The 13,691-nt window shown below is 39.0% G+C and overlaps 1 protein-coding gene across 1 annotated transcript in view; it reads right to left on the reverse strand.

Annotated features, from left to right (window-relative positions):
- Positions 1 to 1,496: 1,496 nt before the first annotated feature.
- tox (thymocyte selection-associated high mobility group box) overlaps positions 1,497 to 13,691 on the reverse strand; it is a 46,979-nt gene continuing 34,784 nt past the window's right edge. The window contains exons 5-10 of the mRNA XM_030775921.1: positions 8,289 to 8,540; positions 7,432 to 7,662; positions 5,577 to 5,657; positions 4,932 to 5,282; positions 1,848 to 1,996; positions 1,497 to 1,533 (exon numbers count right to left, since the gene is read on the reverse strand). Of these exons, the coding sequence (XP_030631781.1) occupies positions 1,497 to 1,533; positions 1,848 to 1,996; positions 4,932 to 5,282; positions 5,577 to 5,657; positions 7,432 to 7,662; positions 8,289 to 8,540 (1,101 nt within the window). The remainder of the gene's footprint in view (positions 1,534 to 1,847; positions 1,997 to 4,931; positions 5,283 to 5,576; positions 5,658 to 7,431; positions 7,663 to 8,288; positions 8,541 to 13,691) is intronic.

Here is a 13,691-nt window from a genome sequence, read left to right on the forward strand (position 1 = left end):
GGATCAATTCTGCCAAAACAAATGAACAGAAAAACATCCCTGGAACGCTAACATAATTACTTAAAAACACCTACAGTTATTTTTTTTTTTTTCATAAATAGGCGCAAACAAGTACCATAAAAAGATTTCATATAGACACAGTGTAGAGGAATAGTAAAAGATGAGCCATATGCCAGGGTTATACAGTAACTTTCCAATCTGCCACTGGTTCTAATTAACACCATATAAGCATTTGACAGTTTCATACACATAGTTTGGATGACATTTATCAATATGCCAGAAGTGTTACAAAAAGAAGTATTCTGTGTGGTACAAAATAAATGTTTTCTTTATTTCTTTCATGAACATGAAACATTTCATTTATGGGTCGATGACTTCAACCTGTCCTTTATTAAAATTGGGAGCTGAATACTTTTGAAGGTCCATTTTTCTTACTTTTTAATTAATTGGTAATTCCAATACCAAGAAAATACGAACATCTCTTGTTTCTATATCCCTTTTCAATTATTAAACCAACTGGTTTCTTCCAATCCAAAATCGCATTGTAGCTAGAAAAACTTTAATTCTTATACTCTAAGAGTAGTAATAACACAGATTCTATATACATCTTGAAATGAGGGCTAAATAAGCCACTACTTAGTTCATAGAGATTCTATGAACAGCCATTTTATAATTACAACAGAGCTCTGTTTCTAAGGCAGTTCACTAGCAAAGATCATCAGAGAGAGAAAGAGAGAGAGAGGGGGGGGGAGAGAGAGAGAGAGAGAGAAAGAAATTATACAAGAGATAAAGAGAGGATAAAGGGGGAGGGAGAGGGAACGAAAGGGAAACAAATAAAGGATTCATCATCCACAAGTTCTCTTATATGATTTTTTTTTCTTTTTTTTTTTGAGATTTCAGATTTTCTTTATACAAAAGGAACTGATGTTTTGGTTTTCATTTTGCCATCTGTCTTTGAGACCTAAAAATCTCCAATACAGAGCATTAAGTGCTTAGTAATGAATGGTTTGACACAACCCATCTGCATGGCAAATTTGATCTATGCATTTTTTTTTTTTAACAAATTCAGGAGCTATTGCTAGTGAATACTAATGTTTAGAATCCTGAATTTCACTGATCATCTAGCATGGTCTACGGGGATCACAGATTGCAGAGAGAGAGAGAGAGAGGAAGAGGTTGCATTAAAACTGATTTTATCATAAAAATTGACATTTTCATGCTTTTACATATTAAATCTTTTCTCTAAATCCCAAATGTCTGAATGCCAAAAGCTAAAGGAGATAAGGATTCAAAATATGCCATGTTAGGGTGCACTTTAAATGTGAGACAAGAAGAAACCTTCTCACACTTGTTTTTTTTTTTGTTGTTGTTGTTGTTTTTTAATTAAGGCCAGAATGTTGAGCCATTGGATGGACTGGGCTCTGAATTACTCTACAGAGTGGTGAAACTGCCTTGGTCCTGTGAACACAGATGAGTAGAGAGGCCAGAGATGTCAATCAGGTGAGGTACAGAGCTTTATCCCTCTGCAGACCGCTGAAATGAGAGAAAGAGGGAGAGAGAGAGAGAGAGAGAGAGAGAGAGAGATCAAAATGGCTGCTACAGCATTCATTCAAAGGAAATAATACATAACAGCTGTTTTACAGGAGGTCATGAAACTGTAGAATCAAGACATCTGGTTTTGATGCTGGTTCGTTTGTTACTTTGTCATTACTATCTTGCCGATACATCATTAACACCCTACTGGTAAACCACTGCATCTTGAATCAAAATGTTTGTGCCCTGAACATACAATAGCTTTTGTTTATTGCTGTTCTGTGATGTACTCCTCTTGTAACATAAGGATTTACCCATTGGTGCAGTAGTCAGGGGTCCAGTCTAGACCCTGGTTTGGCCCATTCCTACAGCCGGTGCGATAATCCATTGAAGGAGACAGTCCTGGTCCAGCAGAGGAAGTAACATTTATCATGCTCTGGAATTCTGTTTGCAGAGGGAATCCCTGTGAAAGAGATCAAACAGTCACTAGGTTTGTTTCATTAGAGTACAGAATTAGAGGATGGTACAAAAGAGCATGGCAACATGAATTTAAGAGGCACAGTTTCAATAGTTTGTTTTTATAAGCATTGCACTACCATACTTCTCTCTTTTTTTCCGAGGTATTCAACTAAATTAAACAATTAAACAGCTGCGTCTGTTGAATAAAGTACTATTTTTTATTTCATTGTTTCCCCTTTCAACAAAAGCAGGTTAGATTCTATCCAATAGATAGATAGATGGATAGATAGATAACAACTGCCTGACCCTCTGTAACATCTCACACGTATTTTGGTGGACAATATAACCGGCTTCAAACAAGGATTAATGAGAAAGAGCATTCGCAGATAGAGGGAATGAAGAGGAGTAAAGCAAGGTAGAAAAATAAACCAAGTAGATATTTTAATTTGAAGACTTTTTTTTTTCTCTGTTCTTAGCTTCAGAAAGACTGCATGTGAAAGGGAAGTTAATCTCAGTGGTACACAAGAGAATCTGCCTGAAAGAGCAAGACAGCAGGTGGCTGCGTTTTTTTTTTTCCCCCTCCAGAGATTCTACCTATTCATGAATTGTTCCTCGAATTCTTCTCCTTCATTCGATCACAAAGGCTCCATCTGCCCCTTTGTATCCCCCACCCCCACCCCATCCCCCCCCCCCTTCTCCTGCTTCAGCACAGCTAAAAAAGTTGAACCACAGTGTTTTGTTTGCTCTCCACAAATATGCAAAAATGAGTGAGGATTATTACTCCCCTTTGGATTTAAAAAACTCCCCATAAAAGACGGATCTGTGGAACGGGCTTAAGAACTCCCCAAATGGAAGAGGAGAAAAGCCAAGTTTAAGTATTCTTACTCTCCTCCAAGACTGACATAGACGTACAAGGAGCCCTGTGGTAATCTAAAATTGAACTTCAGACAAATTCATTTTATAATCAGCATGGAAATTAGACACTTTTTTTTCTTACTTCTCCCCTTATAAAGATGATCATCCATGGCAACAGTTAATTTGCCTGCTGAGGGATGATAAAATGAAGCACATGAAATTCAATCAAGTAGTTGCTCTTTTAAATACAACGTTTCCCAGAATTCCCAGTGGGCACAGGAAGAGAAACTTACAACAAAGGACCTTTCATATTCAAATAAGGATGGTTAACTTTTTTTTTTTTTTCCATAGCAACTGTTTCTGTTGGAAATATGTGTTTCACTGCTTATGATTAATGGAATCAATACATTTCAGCAACATTCCAAACAGATCAAAGAATGATGCTGACAAACACAGTATCACGCAAACATAGACAATAATCGCTGTTCTACTCATATCTCTATGCACTTCCATTCTTTAATGGACTGTAGTATGCTCAAAGATGCTACCAGTAGATTAGCTTGTCTCCTGTTCCAATGACTACCTGATACGACTCCCTTCAAGAAGCTAATTCCTGTAAACAGCCAATCAATGTGACAGCCCACCCACCCCCCACCCCCCACACAGACTTCACTCCCTCCATCAAAGCTGATCTGCTGAATTGCTAATGCTTCGTCGCAAAGGACCTCCTTAACAGAAAATTCTGTTTCCTAAAAACTGTATTTGAGTCCCATGTCAATACACGACGACAAGTTACATCACAAGTCTGGGTTATGACAGCATGAGATGAATCAAAATAAACACTAATGATGAATTTCTCTGGGTCAGCTTAAGTGTTTTCTGTGAGTAAGGCTTCAAATGACTCCTTCACTCCTCCGCTCTGAGGTTTTTAATAAGACTAGAGCATGTTTAATAGGGACTGGTGTTAGTTCTGAGGCTGTGTGCTCTCTGTGTTGAAGTAAGTGGCCGTTTAGACTTTATGAATTAAAACAGACTCAAATCCTCTCCTTTCAGACAGACATAAAGGGAAGCGTCAATACAACCCAATGAGTTTGATGTCAAAGGGGGTCATTTACTCTTTAATTAGATTTTTTTTTCTCTCTCTCTCTCTCTTTTCTTTTCTTTTCTTTTCTTTCTTTTTTTTTTTTTTTTTTTTTTTGGGGGGGTGAGCGAGCATGCGTAAACGTTTGCATCCCGGTTGCCGTATCTACCACTAAAAAGAGGCCTGTGGTCGTAACGGAGAAAAAAAAAAAAAGCCTTCTCCATCTATACACTTTAGCTCAGAACTAATTTCATTTCCTTCCCCAGTCTGAAAAACCGTTTTCATCAGATAGCTCTGGCTTTTTGTCTTCCAGCCTGATGTATTCATCAATCTCAATGTGGGGTTTTTTTTTTTTTTTTTGTGTGCAACCTTAAATCACATCCAAATCCTAATGCATCTGTTTATTACAGGGAGAAAATTGAAAATCTGTCTGTGTGATATGCTGAGACTCTTCTTCTTTTTTTTTTTTTTTTTGCGGCACAGACATAAAACAAGCTGGCAGATATTAATGGCTTCTCTCTTGACCTCATTCGCCAGTGTGAGAGATAGGATGAGGAGGCCGGAAATGATGAAAAATGAAATGGGGAGGGGGGGGGGGTGCTGCATAAACACTGCTTTCCACATTCACATATTCACACATACATGTAGTCTTCGCATATTACATATCCTCAACATGCTTTATCTAGAGACAAGGTAAGTGTGTGTGTGTGTGTGTGTGTGCGTGTGTGCGCGCGCTGGGTGTGAGATATCTCATGGTCACTCAATAAATTATTCTGCCTTTGTGTATGAGCTTTAATCTGTTCTCTTTAAAAGTCAAAACAAGGATGAAAAACTCATGAGAAAAGAAAGCATTATATACAGTAGTGTACAAAAAAAATGGTTAAACCACATCAAACTGAGGCTAACTGGAAACGTGTTAACATGTGTTTTTGTGTTTTCTCTGTGCGGCTCCATGCAAATGTGTATGTGCCCATTTGTGTGTATGTGTGCATATGTCACCAACCTGTGCCATAGATGGAGAATGCAGGGGCAGCGGGTGGTTGCTAAGTGGCTGTTGTTGCTGCTGGTGCAGGCTGAGGTGCTGATGGAGGGGGGGGCTGATCTGCAGGGGAGGGGGCGAAGCTGCCGCCATGCTGCCCATGCCCGGCATAGGGGCACTGGGCCTGGACCCAACCCCTCTGGATAAAGCTGGCTGCATGTGAGGCAGGTGGGGGCTCAGCCCTGGCTGCTGGTGGTATGGAGGTCCCATATAGAGGCCTGGGTGGGACTGGCCTGCCCCAGGGAACACAGGGGGCTTCGGTCCCAGCATCTGAGAAGCCTGGGACACTTTCACATCCCCTGGGTCATTATAATTCTGAAACAGGACAATGCAAAACGAGAAAAAGAAGAGAAATGCAGTCACACTTCATCTGTTTCATAGCAGCGAAATCACTTTTCTGTGTGTGTGTGTGTATGTGTGTGTGTGTGTGTGTGAGTGTGTGTGTGTTGCATTATGTATATAATAAATGTATATATATATTTATGTACATATATGTATATATATGGTAATTGGTAGCATACTTCAAAAACAACCTACAGTTTAAAGTTATGGAGTTGTCAGTGTAAATGCTGTACCAAGCATCAGTGTTATTTGAGAACAAGGCGTTACCTGAGAGACCAGGCTTGCTCTGTAAGCAGCCAGCTGTTTGAGGTACTCCTTTTTAGCAGTCTCTGTTTTCTTCTTGTACACCTGCAACAAGCAATAAAACAAAACTCAAACATACACAGACAGACAGAAAAAAAAAACCCTCCCATGTTCCCACACACAATTTTTCTTGGAAACCTATCTAATGACAATCCATTTATAAGCCCTAATGTGTGACCGTTGTTAGAGCACTGAAATGGTGCTTAAGTGCAAGCCACTTAGACCATTACTTGTTTCTCAGCCTTTTAGGTTTTGGCTGCGTTTCCCCGTTTTGTTCAGGCATATGTGTAATTATTTGCCCATCAATATATCCATGCTCTTATTGGCTCTACCAATAGACCCTTATTGAATGGAAAAAAAAAAGAAAAAAAGAAAAGAAAGTTGAGTGAAACATGATGTTCTTTCATCAGGCAAACATCCTCTTCTAAAATGAGTACTTTTGAGTGTCTCTCTCCACTCCCCCAGCTGAGTGATTTACAAAGAAAATAAAATGACAGGACTTCAATAAGTATAAAACAAAATTAAAAGAGGGTTAGTTTGGCTTTTTTTCATGGCTCTGTGTCTACTGTGTTTTGTCTCTGGTGAAAAGAGAGAGCCTCATCATTTTTCACTGCAGCGCTACAGAATCTAAAGATTCTGGAAATAATGGTGACATTTTTTTTTCCAATACATTATTAGAAAACATTTGATGTTTAAGCTTGTCATTTTCCTAATAATTCCTTGAATTTGAAATTTATGCATGGCGTCTGGTCAGCAACATTTCAAAATGCTAATATTTAACACTATTTTTTTTCATCATCAAAGGCATAACAACAAATCATAAAATCAGCAACATAATCATAACATAAATGGGATATCGGATCAACTGGAGCACAGCACGCATTCTGTTTCTGTATAGCTACTTTTTGAATGCTAGTTATACGTACAACTAGGCATTACACTGCCTGTGTCTTGAAAATCCTCCTTATTCACAAAAAAGAATCACACTGTGGATGGGAGCTAATTTAACTTGGTCCCATTTCCCAGGGTAATCCATGACCCTAATCAATATTTCTGAAAGGAGATGCATACTGCTAAACACCACTGACAGTCAGTAAAGACTTTCTACACTGCCACTTGTCAATTGGGCTTTTAATACTAAGTTTGCTTGGCACAGGGAGAACAGTTCTTAAGGGAGCTGTGGATTCAGTTTGACTTGGTGGCAATGCCATCGACAGTGAAGAGACAAACTGTGAAAATAACCTGCAATATGCAAAGGAGGAATCTTCATAATGTGGCAACTGTCAGTGAATCACTATTATAACGTGCATACATCACAAACCGCACTGATCGAAAGTACAGTTTCAACTGTTGACTGCACATCATCGATACAATGGTGAGACGAGCTTTTGCAAAATTCACACCTTTGAGAGCACAGATTTCCCCTTGGCTTAAAGTAGTGCACATTTAAAGCACAAAAATCAAACAGCCAATAGAATAGCTTCCCTCATCTAATCTCTCCATAACAACCAAACACCTAAAAGTGTGCGCTAGGCAATGCTAACGGAAAGACTCGCCCAAAGGTGTTTTCACAACCACCACCCTCAACGCCTGACACATCAAAAACCCAGACTGACAAAATTATGCATTGCAAACATAATGTCTACCAACATATGGAAATACTCATGATGGACAAAATCCCTGTGAGACGTGTTATGCGTAGTTTTTTTAAGTACTTCCACGAGGATTCAATGACAGTGCTAAATGATTAGATTAGATGAGAGGGTGACAAATGAGGTGCATGTAAATGTGTATGAGGACCATGTTCCAGAAGGATTACCTGCTTTTGCTCCTCTCCCAGTCCGTCCCACATGGAGGCCACAATCTTAGACACCTCACCAAAAGTGGCATTGGGATTCTGGCCCTTGATAGCTGCTTGGGTGTCTCTGAAGAACAAAGCGTAGGCCGAGACAGGTTTTTGTGGTTCGTTGGGGTCTTTCTTTTTCTTCTTCTTGGGGGTTTTGGGCTTCTTGGCCATATCTGTGGCAGCTCTTTTTTCAGCTCCGTTCATCTACAGAAAAGATTTCTCATTTTAGTTTATGCTAATAATGAAATCTCAGCCATTACCATAAACAAATCATATATGCTTCTTTTGTATTACATTTGTTCTGTCCAAAGCTATTCTTAACGTTTATTGACCAGCGCAAATGTAAATACATAACTAATTACACTATTCATAATGGCAAGATAGCTGAGACTGTTTATAGCCTCAGACATTTTAATGATCATCCATGTGTCTCTGTTTAGTGAGGACTATTTCACCGCTGAGCTGAATCACTCCTGTATGACATCACAAAACCAAAACTCAGAGAAGTCTTTTCTAGAGTGTATTGACACAATCTGACTTTTCAGGAGAATATGAATCGCCACATGGATTTAATCATATTTGGAATATGAAAGCCTTTGTTTTAAGGAAATGGTTAAGTTAAATGTAATACCTCAAATGTCAAAAATGATTCATTCCTTTTAATGTATTAAATCTCTCCATTGTGTGAGAAGGAGAGTTCCTGTATGTTTGCGTGTGTGTGCTTTTGTATGCGTGCGTGCGCGCGTGTGTGCGTGCGTGTGTGTGTGTGTATTTGGTGGAGGAAACATAGAAAAAGCCGTATGACATCATTCAATAACGTTTCCGTTCACCTTCAGAGCGTCATCATTCTCGTCCTCGTGAACAGAACTGGATGGAGAAGGGGTGGCAGACTTGCTCTCTGGTGGTGATGGGGACCCATGAGTCCCATTGTTCCCATTCAGCCCGAGCTGAGTGTTGAGCTGTGACTGGTTGATGGTAGTAAGCTGGTTTTGAGGAACCATGCCTGACTGGACCCTTGCTCTCACTGTGTCCACTTGGGGATGGCCAACATACCGTGAATCAGAGTTTACCATTTGCTGCATCTGTGAGACACAAATTAGGTTGTTGTTTTTTTTTTAACTGACCCATACGTGTTCGACCAACAAACACCCTAGCTAATTTACATATTCATGTTAGGCTAATGTTTAGAGTGTTTGATCATGCAGAATAGGTGGGGAGTACTGCAAAAAACAAAACAAAACAAAATGATCTTTAAGTCCTTTCAGTTCTGCATCTGGATCTATATTAAATTTTGTTGTACAGCTGTGCCATCTAGAGCATCTTAACCACATACTAACGCTCTGCTACACAATTGCTAATGCACATTTTGTCCGAAATTAATGCTTTAACTTACAATAAATACACCAGTGCTAGAGATATGGAATAGAGGACAGGCCCTTAAACACAGTGTAGCTCAGGAATAAATCACTTCCGACAGGACAAGGAACCCCCTGCCTGCACACTGTCACCTGATACTGCTTGGGACAACAGGTGACCTGAAATGTACCTCACGCCCACCATTGTGTTGAGCACAATACCCCCGACAGGTGGAGCTTTAGAGGAAAAGCTTCATCTGACTATCTGAAGGCTACCTTTTTGTGAGGGTTTGTGAGGGCAGATGACCCAAACTAATCCCCCCTCCACCCTCACCACACACACACACACACACACACACACACACACACACATACATTAAAGGTCCAGAGAACACAAAAGTAACTGATGAACCACTTTTACATGGTATGCTAAATTGATTACGATATTTGGTGACATAAAAATTTGAAAATACAAGCACTAAAAAATTCAGAAGTTCTACAAATAGGTCCGAAAATGTCTTTCGTGCGATAAAGAAGGTTTGGGTGGATTCCACTGTTTCTATAGTGCGAAAATACTAAATGTCAAGATTCGGGTTTGTCAGATGTATCTCAACCTTCCAATATGTCCCTGATACCTCTCTACGTATGTGTGTAAAGCCCCTATAAGACTTGAGATGCACTTTGCGGTGTATGTGACATTGAGTAAGACGAACCGCAGGGTAATGTGAGTAACGTGAAAGACCGATGAAGGAGCAGCACGACAGGAAAAAAGTATATTCCTTCGGTAAAAGCGGTTAACTGACACAACTTCTCCTGACATCAGCAAAAATGTCACAAATATTTCTCACAGAAATGAAGACAGGCAATTTTACGGTGGAGAGAAAATAATTGACCACTTTTTGGTGAGATTTTACTCAGTGTTCACTCTCAGTCTCATTTGACTGAGAAACTTTCATTTCTTAGGAAATTCATGACCATGTAAGCCGTACATCTTCTGGAGACTACAGAGTGAACTCGTCTAGGTTTTAAAATATTCTCTGTCCCACTCGATTTCTCATGAAACATTTGTGTCGCCTTTGTGGGGACTTTTCTCCAGAGCTCGACAGACAATGCCCACCTTGTATCATGAACAGACAGATAATGTGGTCAGTGTTGAGTAAAAAAACCTCAGCAGCTTTAAAACCACGCATGCTGATAAAGGTCATCTCTCTATTTCCTCACAAAATGAAACTGTGAGGCAGGACCTGTTCTTTCACAGGAACTTAAGAGCACAGATGGAGAGAGGGTGAGAGAGAAAGAGTGAGAGAGAAAGAGAGAGAGAGAAAGAGAAGGAGAGTAAGAGAGAAAGAGAGAGAGAATGAGAGAGAGAGAGAGAGAGAGAGAGGGAGAGAGAGAGAGAAGGGGGAAATAAAACAGAATATCATCACTTCTAATCAAGTAGTCAGGTTTTACCAGTAAGTCAAAGCCCACTCATGAGACTTAAATCGGATAAAAAAAAAAAGAGAAGGAAACAAACGAAAGCTATTGGTGGATGGCTAACATGAAACAACTGTAAAATATTGAATTCTGTTTGTCAGTGTTGAGCCCTGATGGTATTTATCATCTTTGCTCACCATTAATCTCCACTGCAGGGAGGACAAAGGCACGGCAGAAATGAATGGAGGTCACATGAGGAGGTCACAGACAAAAGCCCTAAAGGTTGCCTGTTCTGCACTTTTTAAGTTTTAAATAACAAATGCCTGGCTCGGCTTTTCTCTCTCTTCGGGTTTAGCGACCCGTGCCAGAGGGGAGGTCATACTCATTTGATATCAATTTACCTTAAATTATGGTGCCAATTGTAATCACACTTACAGTATGAGCCTATTTGCATCTTTTATCTCCCTCTGTGTGTGTGTGTGTGTGTGTGTGCGTGTGTGTGTGTGTGTGTGTGTGTGTGTGTGTGTGTGTGTGTGTGCATGCATGTGACATAGATGTATGAAAGAGCAGAAAATGCAGAACTTTTCGACAAACTCCAATGACATTTTAAAAGGAGAAAAATAATGTCGACTTTACACAAGCTGTCACTTCAGGGGCACTGTACTGTCCTTCTGTTTCCATTAGAAAGGTATAAATAGCTTAAGTGCTGGACTAGATCAGAGCCATTTGTTTGCTCTCCATGATAAAACTAAAGAACAGTGATAAGGACTTCTCTCAAGCAGAGTAATAAGGCTGTATTTCACATCCTTTCTATGTAGCATATATAAACTACAAATAAAGGGACTCACCATGTTTACAGTCTTAAATAACTTTATGTTTTCTTTTGAATACACATTTTGGTCATTAAAATGTGATAAACTCACATGTAAATGGCACTTAGATGCCATTTCAATGGCAATTAAAAGCTTGTGTTATCTTGACTTAACTTGGTAGCACGTTGTACGGATGTCTCGATAAGGGTAAATGTTGACTTGCCTTCTATATTGAATAAAAGGCAGAAAGTAAAACGAAAATAAACATACTCATGGCTTATTTCACCATCTGTCATTCATATACGTCTAGGCTTTGTCATAATTTACTGACTTTTAAAAATTAATTGTACAACCGAATGAAATTAGTTTTATTTCTGGGTTTCCACTGCGGGTATAAAAATGGTTTATGTGCCTAGCATTTCTGTTACTGGCCATTTTGTGGTTGTATATACATTCATGCAAGCTTGGCTTCCACCCCTCAGGCACATCACATTACGTTACTGTGTTATATTGAGCTTTCTTTTTTATTTCTGTGATCGCAAATGTGTCAGTTGGTAAAACATAGGAGAGTGCTGCGGTTTACGTTTGAAAGTTTACAATGAAGAGAGATTTATGTCCATTACGGTGAGTGTGTGAGTGTGTGTGTGTGTGTGTGTGTGTGCATGTGTGTTATTTAGGCCACTGATGGATGAGGGTTTAGTGGCTTTTGAGCTGATGACCGACAAGCTCTCTCCTCTCTACTGTGTCTGCTCTCTCCCACACTGTCACTTCTATTTAGTTTTATACATGTTACACACATCAACTTGTGCTTATTTAAAGAGGCACATGGGTTTCTGGGAAGCCCACTGAACTGAGGGTTTTCCAATAAATGCAGTACAATTTATTGGAACCACTGGCTTTGCTCACAGCAAAATTCAATGATAAGATCACTCTCTTCATTTTAAGCTATCAAGTTATGTGTTTAAAGCATGAGAGATTATGTGCTATTCCAGAGCTCCATTCCATATCCCTTCTCTATCTGAAGATACATTTACATATCCTATTACACATTTTTCAATTTTTCAACCACAGTAACAGAAAGAAGCTTGGTCTTCTGAGAATTTCTTTTTTTTTTTTTTTTTCCTTTTCCATCTAATTCTTCTTTAAGTGAAGCACATTTAACTCAACTATCTCTGCTGGCAAAACAATACAAGGCCCTGGACCTATAAAAACGAATGCAAAATGTAGGAGACACATAAATGCACTCTCTGTTCCAGCAGAAAAAGCAGCTCCAACAGGCTAATACCGGGAGAAAATTAATTCCATCAGCCAGCTCTTTTATTCTCTACTGCAGCTACAAGCTCTCTGTCCCGTTGCCTGGCAACCATAATTCATAGCCGTTCTAAATGGATGTTCTCCAAGCACTGAGAACATTAAGGTGAAAAGAACAAATGCCTTTGTGAATCTTGAAAATCTTTCAGTGGGCATGTCATTCTATGTCTTTTCTTCTAAGATCTACTAATGTATTTTATTTAAAAAAAAAAAAAAAAAAAAAAAAAAAGGTACAAACAATTCTGAGATAAAATGTAATGCGTAAGCATTTACTAAAGTTACTAAAAAGAAAAAAAAAAAAAAAAAAGAACAACAAAATCATCTTAAGAGGACTGCATCTTACAAATCTGGTAATTTGTGGGAAGAGTAATTTATCCATCATTGATTTTCGATAAAAGGGTGATGTCCTGATATAAAACTCCGTGTATGTAGAACCATACAATTATGTGGATGGAAATTTTGCTAAATTAACACACAATATGCATTGTTCCTCTGTGGTATTTTCACATCATCAAAGTCCCTGAATAACACCCAATATTTTGGGTTGCCCCTGAAGATAGAAGGTGTGTGGAAAACAATAGCTTAGAGAGAGACAGGGATGAGCGGTTTCACTCTGACTCATTAGTGAGATAGTGACAGAGCTCACACTGATAACTTTAACCACAGTTAGTCACTGCACACTTCTGTTCCAGCTATGTGTCACTTTGCAATGATGAGGTTTCTTCAAGTAAACCAAAATCCAAGGTGTTCGTTTCATTTCTTTGTAAATCGCTGTGCTTCAAGAACATTTGGAAATATCACAATTGTGTTTTGTTTTTGTTTTTTTGCATGTGTGTGTGTGTGTGTGTGTGTTTTTGGTGGCATAATCTGCAGTTGTATCACTGTAAGAAACTTTGCAATAAAGAGATACTCAGAGGAAAAATGTAACCATCACTAAATTATCAAGTGAATGGTAATGAATTCAGTTCACTTGTTTTTTTTATCACTCAAAGCACATTTTGGGCATATTTTATATCTTATGCAGAATAAGATACATAAAATCCTCCCAAACACTTCTGATGTACTGTTTGGATTGACTCTCACACTTTTTCTGTAACATCTAATATTTGAACAAAGGTCAAGAACCTAACCATAACACAATAGCAGTTTGAGTCATTTCTTTCTATGTTCAGTTGGTTTCAGTAAGTAATTACAACCGCCATGCACGTCGACAGCACACTTATCTATGGATCACGTTTGTCTGTATATGATATGCTGAACACAGAGGTGAACAAACCAACAGTGGGTGAGATATGTCTGTCAGACGCCATGCTCTAAATCCACAGAAAGCTTGGAATGC

The sequence above is a fragment of the Chanos chanos genome, chromosome 5 (genome assembly GCF_902362185.1).
Source record: "Chanos chanos chromosome 5, fChaCha1.1, whole genome shotgun sequence".
Lineage (NCBI taxonomy): Eukaryota > Metazoa > Chordata > Actinopteri > Gonorynchiformes > Chanidae > Chanos > Chanos chanos.